General features: G+C 46.2%; 1 protein-coding gene and 1 long non-coding RNA gene across 5 annotated transcripts in view; one reads left to right on the top strand and one right to left on the bottom strand.

The window, feature by feature from the left end:
* The window catches only part of WBP1L (WW domain binding protein 1 like), a 60,619-nt gene that overhangs the window by 4,001 nt on the left and 37,848 nt on the right, over window positions 1-18,770 (bottom strand). For all 4 annotated transcript variants that reach the window (XM_058697618.1, XM_058697620.1, XM_058697619.1 and 1 more), the window contains exons 2-3: window positions 12,048-12,150; window positions 1,025-1,186 (exon numbers count right to left, since the gene is read on the bottom strand). In XM_058697618.1, coding sequence (XP_058553601.1) covers window positions 1,025-1,186; window positions 12,048-12,150 — 265 coding nt within the window. The remainder of the gene's footprint in view (window positions 1-1,024; window positions 1,187-12,047; window positions 12,151-18,770) is intronic.
* On the top strand, window positions 675-7,312 carry LOC131493297 (uncharacterized). Its single transcript, XR_009252555.1, has 2 exons — window positions 675-932; window positions 6,237-7,312. It is a non-coding gene; the product is annotated as an uncharacterized LOC131493297 (long non-coding RNA).

The raw sequence follows: 18,770 nt of genomic DNA, 5'->3' as shown, positions 1-18,770 counted from the left end.
TCATTCCTGCCAGGAACGGATCTGTTTCCACATGCCCCCAAGTCTCATGTTTCTTGCTCAGACTGTGTCCTCCATCTATGTCCCATAAGGCCTCAGGGTCAGGGACCCTAATTTAAGACTTCCTGACAACGTTTTTTTCCCCCCTCCCCACCCCACCACCTTTCCAGATGTAAAGGGTCCTTTTTTCTGGGAGGGTAGAAATCTGTGTTGTCCCTCAATCTAGTGTGGCTAGAGGTGGTCTAGAGAGACAAACCAAGCCTCATCCTGACTCAGATCAGGAGCGGGTGGGTTACCAGCGAAGGGTGAGGGTCCTGCCAACCAAGGCTTATTATCTTTCGAATGTGCTGAATGTCTCAAGGCACAGATGGTCTGGTTATAACAATAACTGCTAGCATTTACTGAGCACTTACTATATGCCGGGCACTGTGCTAAGCACTTAATGCTTCCGGATGTGTAATTCCACACCTGTGGCCACTTTCTTTTATAGAACACACTGTAGAATGGCTCTGGACAAGCTGGGCCTCCAATGACCTTTTGAGAGGTCATGTGTGAAGAACCCCCCCCAGGGAAGTCACGTGAGTGTCCTTCAGTGAGTCACCACGTTTCTTGGTTCTCAGGAAGTCCCAGTGTCACCACCACCCCCCCCCCCCCCAGCCACCATCTGCCTCTTTTATGGCAGCCTTGGCTCAGGCATATCACAGGGCAGTTAGCAAAATGGAAGGATTTCAGGCCACAGGAATCTAAACCTTGATTTACTCACATCATACATCCTCTGACCATTTGCCTTAAAAAAATAATTTGCTAAAGGATCCGAAACCTGGTCAGAACCTGGCCGGTGTGGATTTGGACTGGACCAGTGGCTTCACATGCTCCTCTGTGCCGAAGGGGAGTGCCCCTCATTCCCACAGCTGCAAGACTCTGTGCTGTGCTGGGTAAGAGGGCCCACTGGGGCCCACAGTCTGTGTGTGTCCTCCCTGGGGACGGCGGAGTGGGGGGGGGGGGGGGCGGCTTTTCGTGTACGTACTGAAATAAAATGGCAGCGCTGAGTAATTGTGGGCCTCTCGGTAGGCGATCAGGTTGATTTCATGCTGCCGCTGCTGGGCCTGAAGGCGATGCTTGGCTCGGCGGTGGTGGCACACACAGCAGCAGCTCAGGATGATGATGATGGTCCACACCAGCCAGAACCCTGGGGGCGGGGAGGAAGGCAGAGAGGCACACGCAGCAGGTGAACAGCAGCCAGAGGGGCAGCTTTCTGAGCGGGGGGGGGGGGGGGAGGGGGGGCCCCAGACAGTGCCCACCTGGTCGAGGCTGGCACTGTCGGGCCTTACCGAGTGAATTCGTATTTGGAACCTGTGTTCAATTTTCACACGTGCTTGTGCCAGAGTGAAAGATGGGGTGGGAGAGGGTGACAGGCACCTGTCTGGCACCGCTGGGCCTACGTGTTAGGTTTGGTGGGCATGAAATATGCTCACCTTTTAGGACAGCACACTCCTCCTCTTTTTGTCCCGGGCACAAATGCTTCGGCCCTTCTCATTACGCATCTCCCACCCCTACCTCCAAGCCCTGCTCAGTACCGTACGGCCAGTCCACAGCCTCACTTCCTGCTGCTATATGAGGCTACTCACCAAAAGCAAAGAGCCCCTCAAAATCCCAGTGGATTAGCAACTGCAAAGGGCCTTGGAGGGGCTGCCTGATAAGAGAATTCTTAGGATTCTCTTGATATCACCAAAAAGATCACGGGCTTTTTCTCTTCCACGCACACTGGTGTAATACAAGTCACTAAAGTTATACTTGGAAAAATTCTAATCGCCTCAGGTCCATCTCTTCCCTAGAGAGTGTAAATGACTTCCTCTGCTCTTGATATAATCCAGTACAATTCCATGCCCTACAGTTGCAAATAACACCCCCACCTCCCTTTGGCCTGTGATTACATTAGACTCAGGGCCATTAGCAGCCTCCCCTTCTCCAGGCCGATTATTTCTTCTTGTTTCCCACTGTGTTCTCTTGGGTCAGACTCAGAGAATCTTTGCAAACCCCAATATAAGACCCCTCTCCAATCTTCAAATGTATGCAGAAAATCCTTGAGCAATTTTGTTAAAAAAAAAAAAGAAAAATACACACACACACACACACACACACACACACACACACACGGAGGGGAAGAGACTGGAAGGAAAAACACAAAAATAGTGACTTATTTTTAAGTGGTAGGATTAGAAGAAATTTCAATTTTGCCCTTAAAATTATAAACCTGGAAACAAAGTAAATTAAACTTAAAAATGTCTGTGACCAATTTTATATTTTTGCTGTCCTTTCTTTAAAAAATTAAGAGGGGAAGATGCCTGGCTGGTTCAGTAAGTGGAGCATAGACCTCTTTTGGGTCGTGAATTCAAGCCTCACATTCGGAGGAGAAATTACTTAAAAAATAATAATAATAAATTTCTAGATAGGTTTTTAAGTTCTTCTGGTAATGTATTCACACAATGAAATGACATAAATCATTTAAAAATATTCATAGACTCGTACTTTTGACATATAGAGATGTTTCTAACATTAAGTGAAAAAACCAGGGCACCTGGGTGGCTCAGTCGGTTAAGTGCCTCTTGATTTCAGCTCTGGTCGTGATCTCAGTTTGTGGGTTTGGGTCCCACAGCAGGATCTGTGCTGGCAGTGCAGAGCCTGCATGGGATTCTCTCCCTCATTTTCTCTCTGTTCCTCCCCCACTTGTACGCGTGTGTGCTCTCTCTCAAAATAAATAAGTAAACATTAAAAAAAAAAGAAAAGAAAAGCAAAATACAAAACAGCATAAAATATGATCCTGGGGCACCTGGGTGGCTCAGTCAGTTAGGCATACAACCCTTGATCTCAGCTCAGGTCACGATCTCATGGTTAGTGAATTTGAGCCCCTCTGTGATGTTCAGCACAGAGCCTGCTTGGTATTCTCTCTCTCCCTCTCTCAAAAAATAAATAAGTAGGGGCGCCTGGGTGGCTCAGTCGGTTAAGCATCCGACTTCGGCTCAGGTCATGATCTCGCGGTCCGTGGGTTCGAGCCCCACGTCGGGCTCTGTGCTGACCGCTCAGAGCCTGGAGCCTGTTTCAGATTTTGTGTCTCCCTCTCTCTCTGACCCTCCCCTGTTCATGCTCTGTCTCTCTCTGTCTCAAAAATAAATAAACGTTAAAAAAAAATTAAAAAATAATAATAATAAATGAATAAACATTAAAAAAAAAAAAAAGCGAAACCACCTTTGACCTGGATGACAGGACAGTAGATTTTCTGGTATTAGATCTGCTGTTTTTTGCTTATCTGCATTTCAAATTTCTCTAAGGTGAACATGTAGTTCTTAAAAATAAAAAGGATATAGGGGCGCCTGGGTGGCACAGTCGGTTAAGCGTCCGACTTCAGCCAGGTCACGATCTCGCGGTCCATGAGTTCGAGCCCCGCGTCAGGCTCTGGGCTGATGGCTCGGAGCCTGGAGCCTGTTTCCGATTCTGTGTCTCCCTCTCTCTCTGCCCCTCCCCCGTTCATGCTCTGTCTCTCTCTCTGTCCCAAAAATAAATAAAAAACGTTGAAAAAAAAAATTAAAAAAAAATAAAAATAAAAAGGATATATATAGTTCTCAATAAAAAATTTATCTGAGGAACAATTGTAAGGTGAGTTGTTACTAAGAACAGATTACTGTTCATTTGTTCTCTACACCTGATGAATTTCAATTTTTTCTATTACAAATGCTACCTGTATTTTTGATTACCTGCTTTGTGATGATAAATTTGTGTTTAGAACTTAAGTATTTTCACATGAATCTCTTATCAGAATGAGTTAAGATTATTAAGAAAAAAAAGGTGGGGTGGTGGGGGCGTGCGCCCAGGTGGTTCAGTCGGTTAAGTGTCTGACTTCAGCTCAGGTTATGATCTAATGGTTTGTGAGTTTCAGACCCCACATCAGGCTCTGTGCTGACAGCTCAGAACCTGGACCCTGCTTCGGATTCTGTGTCTCCCTCTCTCTCTACCCCTCCACCACTCATCTCTGTCTCTCTCTCTCTCAAAAATAAATAAACATCTAAGAAAAAAAATTTTTTAAGAATAAAAATAACTTAAAATAAATTCTAAAAAAAAGCCCTGGGATTCCTGGCTGGCTCATTCAGTAGACTGTGTGATCTCAGGGTTATGAGTTTGAGCCCCGTGCTGGATACAGAGCTTACTTAAAAAAAAAAAAAAAAAAAAAGCCCCCCTTTCCCCCAAACTTGTATGTGAATAAACCTGCTTTTATTCCCCATTTGTACCAGAATACAATATTCCAAAAGATCGCACTGACATTTAGGGTGTGGCTTCTGGCAATGGCTCCTTCTGTCCCCCAGGGGTGTCCCTGCTGAATCTTCTCCAAAGCCACCACAGTGAAACGGGACAGTGGTACAGCAGCCTGGCCCTGGCAGACGGGCAACACCATTGTATGTATGACACCTAATTGCTTTCAGCACATGTCAGTGTTCAATGGAACCTTCTCCTGAGGCCTCCCAACCAGAGAACAGGTGGAGGACAATGGGCTGAGGATTTTTTCCCTTTATCCCATCAGCAAACAGAAAAACCCCATTTCTTTTTTTTTTTTTAAACGTTTATTTTTTAGAGACAGAGAGAGACAGAGAAAGACAGAGCATGAGCTGGGGAGGGGCAGAGAGAGGGAGACACAGAATCTGAAGCAGGCTCCAGGCTCTGAGCTGTCAGCACAGAGCCTGATGCGGGGCTGGAACCCACTAACCATGAGATCATGACCTGAGCTAAAGTTGGACGCTTAACCAACTGAGCCACCCAGGCACCCCTACCATTTTTTTTTTTAATGTTTATTTATTTTTGAGAGAGACAGAGACAGAATGCGAGTGGGTTGGGGCAGAGAGAGAGGGAGACACAGAATCTAAAGCAGGCTCGAGGCTCTGAGCTATGAGCACAGAGCCCAATGTGGGGCTCAAACTCACAAACCGTATGATCATGACCTGAGCCGAAGTTGGACACTCAACAGAGCCACCCAGGCGCCCTGAAAAACCCCATTCCTAAGCAGAGAACATACACATAAGTTGAAGTCAAGAAGTCTCCCTTGTGGTCTTTCCCAGACTCGCTAATGACCTTTGCTTAATTTCACTTATATTTTTCTCTCCTGCTGCTGGTTGACTGAGGACTGGATAAACACCATCACAAGAGCCCTCAGAAATGGTGCTGAGGCCAGAGAAGAGCTCTGGGAGGGAAGTGGTTCCCTGATGCTGTCCCATAACATCCTCAGGCCCTGCCATCTGGATCTGTGACCCTTTTCAGGGCTGGGGGTTGGTGGCACAAAAAAGTACAGTGCATTCTGCTGAAGAGTCTGGTTTCCAAATGCATTTTAGAGTCCAGTCTAAGAGTTTCTGGGCTAACCATTCATCCATATTACCTATATTTCTCTCACCTGCCCAGCATAGTCTCACAATCCTTTATATTTCTTGGTATACCTTTAACGTACATTCTCTCATTAGATAATTAGCATCTAACTCAACTAGTTTTTACCTCCCAAGGCATTTTTTTCAGTAGTTTCTTACCTAAAAGGTAAACCAACTTTTAACCTTTATGCTGCAATATAAATGATCCAGGGACAGTATTTCTCATTTTATAGACTATATAAGAAACATGATTTTATTTTTTAATGTTTTGTTTTTTGTTTTTCTTTTTTAAAAATACTTATGTATTTTCATTTTGAGAGAGAGAGGGCAAGAGGGAGAGGGAGAGAGAGAGAATCCCAAGCAGGCCCCACGCTGTTAGCACAGAGCCCCACTCCAGGCTTGATCTCACGAACCACCAAGATCACGACCTGAGCCAAAACTAAGAGCCAGATGCTTAACCAACTGAGTCACCCAGGCGCCCCAATGTTCATCAGATTCTTAAGGGAATCCTTCACCCAGAAAAAAGACTGAGATCCACCAAACTAGGAGTATAACAGAAACACAGATTTTTTTTTTAAAGGAAAAATTAGGCAGGGCAGGAGACTGGGGGAAGAAATGAGACAACTAGAACACACACCCTTAGCAAAACTGCCTTAGTCATATCTAAGAGAGCACCAGACAACTCATGAATCCATTGAAATTCCACCACCCTACTTCTTTTCATGTAGAATAACAGGTAGAAAAAGTCTCCCTACCAGGTACCAGTTGTGTGATGTTATATTTATGTTACAAGTCTCAAAATGAGTTCCAATTTGTTCATTTCTTTTTTTTAAGTTTTTATTTATTTAGGTAATCTCTACACCCAACATGGAGGTTGAACTCACCACCCCAAGATCAAGAGTTGCATACTCTTTCAACTGAGCCAGCCAGACACCCCTCTTCAGTTCTACTACAGTATGACAAAAGATTATGTGTGTGGGTCAAAACGGAGGGAAATCTAACTTGGAAGCACAATGTGACTAGTGCCAAGATGGTGTGTTAGCACAGGTCCAGAAAAGACCCTTAATGAGCTGGTCCCAGTGGTGGGGTTAATGTGGGAAGGCAAAAGGCATTCTCGTCTGGCCCTCACAAAATGGACTCTCTTGGGAGTCACTGGAGTCAAAGTAATGTCCCACCAAGTTTAAAAGGGAGAATATCCAGACTGGTCCCTCCGGAGTTGTACAAACTTTTGATCTTTTTGCTAGATTTCACAAACAAGGAAGAAAGTTTACAAAAGAAAAACCTAATGAAAGAGACACACAGAGAAAGACAGAAGCATGCCCTCCTTTCCAAACACACATCTACCCAGAGACTACATTCCCCAATGACAACTTTGAAAGCTGTGATCTCATGGTGGGGAGCATTTGTCATGCTAAGCAAAACAGAAAACAAGTTTTGAAAAACAATCACAGTTCAATGTAGGAACTGAGTCATGTGCCCCAGAGTTCACTATAAACTTGGGAAAACACCACTCCCCAACGGGGCAGGAAATTCCTCATTAGGAAGCCAAAGCATACTGTAAATTAGCTCTCCTTCTACGCCATAGGATGGTGGGTGACCTCCCTGGCCCCTTAAAGCTCTCAGCAGGAGCTCCTGCCACTGCCTCTGTGGAAAAGGCCTGAATTAGGGAACAGAAGACCTCAGAAGACTTACAAGTTCATCTGAAAGACTGGACAAGCTTCCTATAAGCATGACTGCAGTTATAGAAGGGAAGAGGCAGTGACCTGGATTCAAATCACAGCTCACAAAACTACTTCCTAGCTTTGTGACCTTGGTAATTTTGTTTTCACTTCCCTCACCTGTAAAATGGGAGAATAACAGTTTCTACCTTACCGGTCACTGTGAGGAATAAACAAGTTGATATATGGAGAGTCCTCAGAACCATGCTTGGCATATAATAAGTTCTCTAGATTGTTACTACTATTCTTGTTACAGGTATGACCACCTATGGGAAGGGTTTTCTTTCCATTCCTCTTTTATTCCCCCAAAAAAATACTCCATAAAAAAGCGACAGTGGAACAAGTCCAAAGTCTGCTTCTAGGTTCTGTTCTTGGCTACATTCATTGGAAAGCTAGCCCAAGTACTACTGATGAACCTACTTTTGTCCAGAAGCCTGGACCTCTAGGAGCAGGGGTCCAATCGGGGCAAGTGGGGGTCCAATCAGGGCTTAGAAGAAGGCCCCAGCTTCCCACTCTCCACCCTGCTAAGGGTGGCAAATGCCATGGGCCTTCCTTACAAGCAGCCCAACAATGGACATCTTAAGATAACTAAAAAGGAAAATTTAACAGGTGGAAAACAAGCGGGGCAGTCTTAAACAGAATTTCATGTCACCTCAGAGGGATTCCACTGCCCAGAAACACTCCCCTCTCCCTAACTAAGGCCCAGACAAGGGAAAACTGATACCCGGGTGAAGGTCCCTCAAATTATCTCAGGAGCAGAAATTCCCAGCTCTGACCTCTCCCTGGACAATGTAGCTTGGTGAGTGGAAAGAGCCCTAGGATGAGAATCGGGAGATCCAGGTTCAGGATCTTTAGCCTTGAGCATGTTGGTGGCCTCTCTCACCTTTGGTTTTCCTCTTTGCTCCTACTTGTGCCATGAAGGGCATCCTCAGGTGGAAATTAAACACGCACATTCCGGACCTTCCACGACCTGGGCCCATCACCTTCTAGTCTGGCTCATAGTTCTGGAAGGGGGTGGCTTTGGAGTGAGGCACACTGACGCTACCAGTCATCTGCATCCAAATGAACAGTTACTTAACGCCCCTGGGTCAGGACACATGGGGATGATATGCGTACGTAGCAGGGTTGCTCTCGGGGTGAAAGGAGACATGTGATTGAAGACCTTACCGGTGCCTCATATGTAGCAGAGCTCTGTGCACATTAGCTCACTTCCTGCTCCTTCCCAGACAAGCCCCACAGGCCCAGGGGAAGGGTGAACAACATCACGCGTACAATGTTCTTTCCCATGGGGTCCTGGCCTATGCTGTTCCTCTGCCTGCAAAGCCACTGTACCCTTCTTCATGTTCATGTGTTTAATTTTTTTTTTAACGTTTATTTTATTTTTGAGAGACAGAGAGAGAGAGAGCGTGAGGAGGGAGGGGCAGAGAGAGAGATGGAGACACAGAATCTGAAACAGCCTCTAGGCTTTGAGCTGTTAGCACAGAGCCCGATGCAGGGCTCAAACCCATGAACTGTGAGACATCATGACCTGAGCTGAAGTCAGATGCTTAACCGACTAAGCCACCCAGGGGCCCCTATGTTCTTCATGAGTTTAAATCCTATCCATTCTTTAGGGTGCACTTCAAATCCCACCTCTTCCACGAAGGCTGCCTGAATCTTGGCTAGCCAAAGCAAACTCTCCTGAACATTCACAGTAGTCCTGCCACATACATTCCACTCTCAGTGTTACTAGTGGGGAGCTGTGTCTTATCTCCTCTCTCTGTTAGGAGATTCCCTGTTGACAGCAAGGATTATGTATGACTCCCCACAGTTTCTAACACAGAAGAGGTCAGAGCATCAAGTAGGAGTTTGTTAGGACCACAAATTCTCAAGTCCACCTCAGACCTACTGAATAAAAAACTGGGAGCAGGGCCGAGAGCTCTGTGTTTTAATAAGCCCTCCAGGAAATTTGGATGCTTGCCAAATTTTGAGAACCATTGGAGTAAGGGTTTACTGAATGAATAAATGACTGAATAATGAATTAAAGTACAAGTGCCATAAAAATGCATGGGGTAACAATAATGATGATGACCAGCCCTTATAGCCTTAGTGCTAAAACAGGACCTTCGCTTCCCATTTGATGCAGGCCCAGTAATAACTACTGGCTTAGGTTACAACTGAAAGGGAGAAAGGGTGCTGATGAAGCCTAAGGTCTGTATGTGCGTGTGTGTGTGTGTGTGTGTGTGTGTGTGTGTGCGTGCGCGCGCGCACGCACGGCACTCCGGCACACAGGAAAATTCAGCTCAGTAGAGATGAAAGGGTTGGTGGAAATGGCATTTTTCCCTTTTTTCCCTGAGGCCTTCCCTGTAGGCAACCGTGGTTAAAGAGGTACTCGGTCTGACAGAAATTCTGCCAAGGATTTCCTGGCTGAGACTTTTTTTCCTTCCAAAGGAAAGAGACAAAAAGAATAACCCAAAGCCCGTTCTTTTTGCATTTCGGACAAAGTTTAGAGGCAATCAGAAGGAAAGGGGTTCAAAACGACCAAAAAGCAGGGTTTTTTTTTTGTTGGTGTTGGTGTTTTTTTTTTTTTTTTTTTTTTTAGAGAGACAGACAGCGCACGAGCAGGTGAGAGGGGCAGAGGGAGAATGGGAAGGGGGAGAATCTTAAGCAGGCTCCACACAACACAGAGTCCAACTCGAGGCTCGATCCCAAGACCCTGGGATCATGACCTGAGCCAAAACCAAGAGTCGGATGTTCAACCGAGCAACCCAGGCACCCCAAAAATGCAGCTTTGGTAAGAATTGAAGGGGTTCATTCCAACACTCAACTTCCCTCTATACACACATCAGGCAGAGGCCAGGACCCGATAAGGAAGAAAACCAAAGAATTCTGAGGGAGGCAGAATACTCACTGGGCATCTCCTGACTAAGAAGTCACTTTTGGGCACTGATGAGGACAGTTTTGCTTTTATAACCTCCATCCCTCCAGAACTCAGAAAGCGTGGACCAACTCATATAGTGGCGAGTCTTTTCTCCCTGTCCGGACTCTGGTCTCTAGCCTCCTCCTTTCCCCCGCTGACCATAACTGGAGATAATCAGCCACTTAGCAGCTCCTCCTCTGGCTTTCTTTAAGCCCTTGGGATGAGGTGCCTGGTTCCCAGGCTGCCTCCCTGCCATCTGGGTCTCCCTGTCCCCGCTGCCCACCCCCCCCCCAACCCTGACGACAGTGACCCAATTCTGGTGGCTACGGAGCCTGCTCCGCCAAGGTCCCAGGAGGCTCTGTCAGTCTGAGACGAGGCCATCAGCAAGCCCATGCCTCTCCACAACCGATGCTGCCTGGGCCAGGCCCCGGAAAAACAAACTGCAGCTCTGTGGCTTTTTGGCAGCCCAGCTTCGACTTTTGTTTTAACAAGGGGTGGGAGGGAGAATTTGAACCCTGTGGTTATCTACATTTTAAAACATTTAAACACAGTCTGTTCACCTGCTTGGCACTTTGTGTCCTCTACTAAGTCCCTCGGCCCCACCCCTTCTAAAATAGCAACAGTTCTGGGCCCTCCTTTGCTGTTGCTTATATTCACGGAGGAATGGTGGGGACATCCTGAGCCCTGTCGTCTCCTTGGGAAGGAAGTATGCATTTGACCACCCCTGGGATTCCTCAGAAAGGACAAGCCAGTCCTCAGTCCTTGAAAGGGAAGTATAAGGGTGAGGAGAGGTCCTGTTTGAAGGAACCACTCCCACAGGCTACAAAATACGTTTACATTGAGAGGGAGAGACTGACCAGCCAAGAATCTAATTTCCTTTCCATACTAAACAATAGCACTTGTAGCTTTCCGACCACATCACTGATGTGGAGGGAGTGGGGAGATCAGACAGAGGAAGGGGAGAAAGGACAGGGTGACACTGGCAGCAAAGGCATAGTTTGACAAACCAGCCCAGTTTGTTTCCAAACAGAAGGAGTGACAGGAGCTTAGAACTATCTGGGGAAACAGTCTACTGTTTCTCCTCTCTACAGACAGTTGTGAGAACCGGTGCAGTGCCGGTCACCTGGGGACCCTGCCCTAAGGACTCTCCTGTCCTCCCGATTCGTTGTCCAGCATCCTGTAGGGTCTCATCCAAGCTTTGAGAAGATTGGAATCCAAAGTGTGTTAGTGAACTTCTCGAACCTGGCTCGCTCCCTGAAGATCACGGTGACGTCGCCACCCTTGGGCAAGCCTGAAAGGTGCAAGTTCATGGCCTCAAACAAACCAGTGGCAAGAAGAGGACTGTCTGCATGTGGCAATTAGCCACATGGGGCTAACAGGGAAGGTACACTGGAGAAGCAAGCCTCCAGACACTTCAGCTTGAGAAATGGGAAAGAAACAAAGGGGCTAAACCTCTAGACTCCCTCACCCTGAGAGGGCTCCATGGGCAGGGACCTAGGAGAAGGTGATCCCTTTGACAGGGACCCTCAGAAACAGAGGCAGCTCCTTGATGCTCTATGAGGAATCCTGGAAGTCCTTAAGGCTGTTATAAGAAAACAACACTACAGCTCTCCACAAAGCCTCGCCTGGCATTCACAGGTTGGCTGCTGCAACCTCTCTTCGCAAAGATGGCAAAGCCTGGGTGTCTGGGCTGGCTCGTGGAAGGGTGTATTGTTACCACTGCTCAGGACACACTGGAGGTGGCGTCAGAGAGAACCCCAGGCAGGAGTTCCTGCAGCAGACCTCGTACCCATGGCCTCTTCAGAAGACTCTGACCATATTTTCTAGTCTTTAGCCCATGGTGTCCAAAGGGCACTGGACCAGTCCTCTACAGAGGAATCGCATCTAGAACCCAGCAACAGTTTCTACTTGCAACACCTCCTCCAAGAGAGTAAGAAACATGGCCCAGTCCACCATTTCCCAATGAGCAGAGACCGTGACCAGGAGCACCCTGGAGTGCCACAGATGTCCCAGGGGGCAAGGACTTACACCAGAGTTCATAGTAGTAGTTGCAGCACTGAGACTGTCCACAGCAGTGTCCTGTGTCACAGATGTAGCTTTGATTGTTGGTACCCACACAGGTTTCCTTATCCTAAAGAAAAAAAAAAAAATCGAAAAAACATTTTGGCATATTAAATTATAGTTTTCAAATGTCACTTTTCTTCTCATCACCCTCTTCCTGGTTGTCTGCCCACCTTCCAACAAGATGGTCTATACCAATGTTCATTCCACAAAGGAAAAAAAAATTAGAAAGAACCACACAACAGCAGCAGATTGACGAAAAAATAACCAAGGTTTATTAAAGGGGGAAGAGGATTCAGCACACAAAGCTGACTGGTAAACAGCGAAGTTCTCCTCAGACAGGAAATGGATGCCTCACTTTCTTTATGTCCGAACAGAAACACTTCACCTTCACGTTCCAGGGCTGAACTCAGCCAGTAAAAGGATGATGGTTCTCGTGTAATGAGCAGTATGTTTTAAATAAAACCAGCTTTTCTGTGAAAGTTCCTGGAACAATTAACGCGGTACATATTCTAGGATTAGCATCTAGTCAGTCATTCCGTCCTTCAAAACAACACACTGTTCAAGGTCACATACAGTGTGATTCCAAAGAGAGCTAAAATAACTTGCCACTAGAATTTTCGCCCTTAAGAAAAGGGGTAACCTGCTCAGGTAACCTTGTCCAATTTCAACTTGCTAGATAATTTTTTGCTTATCAAATGATCTCTTAATAATCTTGACTGGACCTAGGATTCACACTGTGCCTTGTCAGGGACGGCTCCAGAATGGGCACTGCTGAGTAACCACCTCGCAGGGTGCCAAGTTCTATTCACAGCTCTGGAAGAGGATGGAGGTGAAAATGTTTTTTTGACATTTCACATTTAAGATATGAGATACCCGACCAGCCAACCTGAACTTCAGCCCCAAATGTACTGTGGACCCCCAACACATATGGGGAGACACAGGAGCACATAAGTCATCTACTCCATCTGGCTTTCAACGTTTCTTTAAAGAAGTAACATGTCCACTTACTGGACACTGTCTTTGTGCCAAGCACCGTGTTGGGTACATGGGATACAAAGATAAATAAGACATTGTCCTCATCCTCAAGAAACTCGAGGTTGGAAAAAAACTCTGCTCGGCAAAGAAACTAAAACCACAGTATTGTATTTGCTGCTACTCAGGCTGACCCTGCCCACAGTGTACATCCGGGCGGACGCCTGCCAGTGGAAACTTAAGTCACACGGTCAGTTCCTCCTCTCTGGGCCTCACTTTACACTCCACTGTCTTCTTGGCCAGGGGTATAAACAAGGCACTCCAGCAACCGTCTACAGGACTAAGGCCGGGCGGGACCATGCAAGTGCCTGGTGTCACAGGCGAGGATGCGGGAGAGGGCACAGCTGAAGACCAGATCCCAGGCTCGGTGCAGGGCTCTACCACATACGCTCAGGCATTTCCTGGTCTCTAAGAGCCTCAAGCCTTGTGTAAAGGGGTGGGGGAAGAAGGAAACACGGGAAAGGCATTTGTAAGTTCTGACAGTGAGGGTTTCACAGCACTGTCAACAGGCCCGCCTCCCCACGTCCACCATAAGCAAAATGGAACACCTGGACGGGGGCTGTCTGGTCACGAGTCTCCCCTGAGGCCTGGTGCACATGGAGAAAGCAGATCTGGGCTCCCTCGCTGCTTTTGCTAGAACACACCCTCCTTGACTTCAGAGGGAAACATTGCTTTCAGAAGGACATCAAAAAGTTTCTCCCAAGTTTACCGGGCCCTGAAATGCCATTCTTCTGGCACGGGCTCACACAGTTCAAAGTGTCCGCGTAGTTTCTAAAACAGGCCGTGCTGCCTACACTCCAACACATGAAAGAATCCAGTGACACTTCTGCCTCAGGAAAATTCACCAGACGAGGTCCAGGCTCTGAACACTGGACGGTCAACTGCTCCTAAGTGAGGCATGGAGTGGAACGCGTCTGACATCTAAACAAGTGGTAATCTTCACGACATAGTGATGTCAGCTTTTCTCTCGGCTTCCCCACCCACCCACCCCACAGGAAGCCCGGTATAAACAGGACCTCGATCTTTTTTCCGGCTCTGCCTCCACTTTTCCAGGGAGAGCAGAACTGGAGCAGCAGCATCTAATCCAGGGTTCCTCAAACGCTTTTTACCCAGTAAATCTCAATCCCTGTTCTCCTTCCCCTGCCCCGCAAGAGAGCTCCCAGGCTGCCTGAGGTGGCCCTGGTGATGGAAACTGTCACTTTCTGCTACAGGATGAAGGAAAGCAGGTGGACAGTTAAGGAAGACAAGAAGTGGGCTCATGGGCCTTTAAGCAAGGAAGAAATGGAGGACCAGGCGGGTAAGTTGAGATGTGAGTCCCAAAGGTAAGCTCCTCCAGAACCCTGCTGGTGTGAAAGGAAAGCCCTGGGTTTCTAGGTTTCTTGGGTTTGGTCCTCAACACAGAGGACCAGGACCTGGACAAGTTACTCAGTAGCCCTAGGAGAAGTCAAAGATGCTCTCTCGTGTCTCCTTCAACCCGAAGTCTTTATTAGCCTACCCACCTCCCATCCCCTCACACAGCAGCCTTGAGTCAACCCAAGAGCTGCTAAAATCTGTCTCCTCTCATTCAAAGAGACAGCAAAGAACAGAAGTGCACGGATGCTGCCTGGTACTCTTCCAGCCTTCCCTGTACGAGGAGACTAATCGTGCATTACCTGGAGAGCTCTCAAACACCTCCAGGTGGCTTGAGATCCACTGCGAGGCAGAAGTGGTTAAGAGGTTGATCTGGGTCTGAAGCCCAGCTCTTATACTGCGCTTATTAATTAACTATGTGACCTTGGGTAAGTGACTTAACTTCTCTGACCTCTTAGTATCAATATTAGTCTGTGAACCATTATTGCTGGGCAGGAAAGCCCATCTAAATAGCACTTTGCATTCAATCAAAACGATTTCAGAAGAGTGAAGTTCACTGGCAATGTGGATTGCTCCAGACACAGGAAGAATGGAAAAAGAAACTAGAGAGAATGCAATGGATAAGGTTCAAATATGAAAAGTTCTCAGCACCTTTTATGATTCCTCTTTGCCTTGCTTCTAAGCATCTCCAAGCACTTTATATACATATTATGTTGCTCAGGCCAAGTCTTGAAGAGTGGGCAGTAAATATCCCTCCCACCCCCTTTCTCCAGGGAATGAACCAAAGAATGAATTGTGCTCGCCCTATAGGCAGGAGCTCTGTCTCCTCATCCCCCCTCCCCCATCCCCAGTATGAACACAGCACTTGGTTTGCTTAATGAAACAACGGCTACGCAACCTGGGGTGAATAATATAGCTAATGTATACTGAGCACTTGCCATGTGCCAGGCACTGTTCTAAATGCCTTACACGTATTCCTCCATCTCAACTTGAAAGCAACCTATGAAGTAGGTAGTATCAGGCAATTGAGGCTGTGAGAGGCTGCGCAACTCGCCTAAGGTCATACGACTAGAAAGTCGTTCAAACCTCTTTCATCTGACCCCAGAGCCTGAGCTCTTACTATTGACCTTTAGTTTCCTTGGTTGAGGTGATACTTCTCCAGTTGCTTCTTATACTTCAGTGGCTTAAAAAAATCCAATGAAAGCCCCAAACCAAACAAAGTCAACATTTTGTCTCTGGAGGAAAAGGTAAGGACCCTGCCCTTGTAGAGCTCTTTGACTTTGGGTACAGATCTTTCATCTTCTACTTGGCAGTGAGGAGGGACAGCCTGCTCAGGGCTCCTCCCTTTCCTGCTTGAAAGCTTGTACTTTCACACACTGACTTTCTGAAAAGCAGTGTTTCATCCCAGCGTGCAGTAAGGATCTTCATTCCTTCCTTCGACATTGAGTACCTGCCCTGCACCAGCACTGAACTAGGGTGGGGAACACAATGGGCAAATGGCCAAAATGGTCATGATCTCTGTCTTCATGGAGCTTGCAGTCTAATGAAAGATGATAAAGTAACCACATAGATTAAACTGCAACCAGAAAGAGAAAAATACATGATATAGTGAGAGCTTACAAAAGATTAGAGCTAGGAGCTGGTAGGGAAGGTCCAGACAGCTTCTGTGAGGAAGGTAAGCTTGAACTGAGATCACCAAGATGGTTAGAAAGTTAGTAACCGAGGGAAGAGGGATGGGGAGAACATTCTAGGCAAAAGAGGCAGTACAGGCAAAGCCCTTTAACTAGAAGGAGATGGTTAAGGAAGTAGGCAGGGAAGTTAGGTAAGCGGGGACCAGACTGTGCACAGAAGTGACAAAATCAGATTTACATTTTAAAGACAGCTCCTTCCCAGCAATATTTTCATTTGCACAAAACTGCCTGGCCAAAAAATGCTAGAAATGTAGAACTTGTCACAAAGAAACTGAGTAACATGTGCCCTTATGTTGGAGGCCTCTCATCTCAGGAATGACTGTGGAGATGACCATTAGCATCTTCGTCTGTTACTGGTATGTGTCTTCAGCCCAGATATCACAGGGACTGGCTCTGATACAGGGCACAAAGGGTCACCGCAAACAAAAAGCACAGACACCGGGAAGAAGCAAGCAAGAACAGCACCGAACTGGAAAGAGCATTTTTACAACGGAAAAGGATGAATAGTGTATGTTTTGCACATATGCAAAAAATCATCTCCTCTTCTGTGGCAGCAGAAACTGTGGGACTAACAACACTTTCCTCAACAGTTTCCATCTCTTATAGTTGCTATTCTCAGCTAAGCCACTATAAAGGTCAATTTAATCAGCATAAGAACTTTCTAAGTGCCAGCATAAAGAGACACTGGGCAATAATGGTTCCCCAGGGATGGTTTTAATTCGCCAATTTATGGGGTTGGAAAACTCTGCTGGTAACTGGCAATGGCATCTTCGTGTCCTTAGGAAAGCACCGAAGTTTTAACATTTAAAAGTAAAAAAAACAGGAAAATTGAAATCGTTCACAGGTGTTAAAACACAGACCACCACCTTGGCTGCTGGATATGAATGGATTTGGAGCACCACTTCTGGCTTTCCCTACAGGGAGAACGAACAGTTTCTAATTGAAACGTCCAATTCCACAAGTCAAATAACAAGTCTGTATTGACAGCCTTTCCCCATGTGCCAGGTGCTGTGCTGGATGCTGCAGCTACAGCCATGAGTGAGAGATTCTGGGGGAAGAGATCCTGCTTTCATGGCGACAGAGCCGGGTAGGTAACTTTAATGCCAAAACTCCTAGAAGTATTGGCTATATAACAATATCCTTTTAATTACACAGCTGAGCTTGCAAGAAAGCAAGGAAGATCCACCAGGGCCAAAAATGTTGGGGGGAACTAGAAAGTCCAGTGGCAAATGAGGTCAGGCCTTTTCAGTTGCCCTGGAAAAGGGGGCTGTTTATTCCCCCTGGGCCCACCTGAAAACAGGAAATTGAAAGTGAGCCCCCATTTAAAGTGAGGACCCTCAAAAAGACAGAGCAGACTAGGAAAAAATTAGCCTGTTGGCACATAGTAACAATACGAAAGCTCTGAATTAAGAGGAAAAATGATCATCTGTAACCATAGGTCTTTCCATAAGCTAATTTTAGACTTAAATTGTACTACTACATGGTCTAAAAATCCCCATGGCAAAACTTTCACACAAAAAGTGGTCAGGCTTGCAATAACTGTGTAACATTTGGCAGAAAAAATACAAAACTCTGAAGAGACCTACCCTTAATCAGAGTATGATTCCCACAAATAAAGCTCTGTTGAAGATGAGCTCACAACAGAAAATACAAAAGCTTATGCACAAAGAAACCATCACAAACAAGACTTGGAAAATCCACCAAATAGTAGAATAAGACTCTGAAAAAACTTAACGGAATGATCAGAGAAGCAATAATATATAAGCATATATCCAATTATTAAAGTCAAAAGGAAACAATGAAAAACATGAGAAAAAAACAGACAGTGACCAAACCAATTTGGGTGGGGGACGGGGGAGGGGGAAACACAGAAAAATCATTACTGAAATTTAAAACCTTAACAAATAGTTTGCACAGAGATCAGACCAAGTTAAAGAGAGAATCAGTTAACTGGAACACAAATCTGAGAAAATTACCCAGCAAAGGGTTTATACCAATTAAAAGATACCATAAAAAATGAAAATGAGAATAAGAAGCATGAGAAGGAAATTAAGAAAGTGGAGGAGGTGTGATTTTTTTTTTAACGTTTATTCATTTATTTTGAGAGAGAGTATACACACACATGCACGTGTGAGAAGGGAAGGGGCAGACAGCGAGAAGGAGAGAGAGAATCCCAAGCAGGTTTTGCACTGCCAGTGCAGAGCCCATCACAGGACTCAATCCCTCGAACCATGAGATCATGACCCAAGCCGAAATCAAGAGTCAGACGCTCAACCAAGCCACCCAGGTGCTCCAGAGATGTGATATTCAAAGACAGAACTGGGGGTGCCTGGGTGGCTCAGTTGGTTGAGGGTCTGACTTCAGCTCAGGTCATGATCTCGTGGTCTGTGAGTTTGAGGCCCATGTCAGGCTCTGTGCTGACAACTCCGAGCCTGGAGCCTGCTTTGGAATCTGTATCTCCCTCTCTCTCTGCTCATTCCCCATTTGTGCTCTGTCTCTCTCTGTCTCGAAAATAAAATAAATGTGAAAAAATTTTTTTGAAAGAAAGAAAGGAAGGAAGGGAGAAAGGAAGAAAGAAAGAAAGAACTGAAAAATTCCCAGAGCTAATAATGGA

This window comes from Neofelis nebulosa, chromosome 13 (genome assembly GCF_028018385.1).
Source record: "Neofelis nebulosa isolate mNeoNeb1 chromosome 13, mNeoNeb1.pri, whole genome shotgun sequence".
Lineage (NCBI taxonomy): Eukaryota > Metazoa > Chordata > Mammalia > Carnivora > Felidae > Neofelis > Neofelis nebulosa.
The sequence above is the reverse complement of the archived record's forward strand: the minus strand, read 5'-3'. Positions and strand labels throughout refer to the sequence as shown.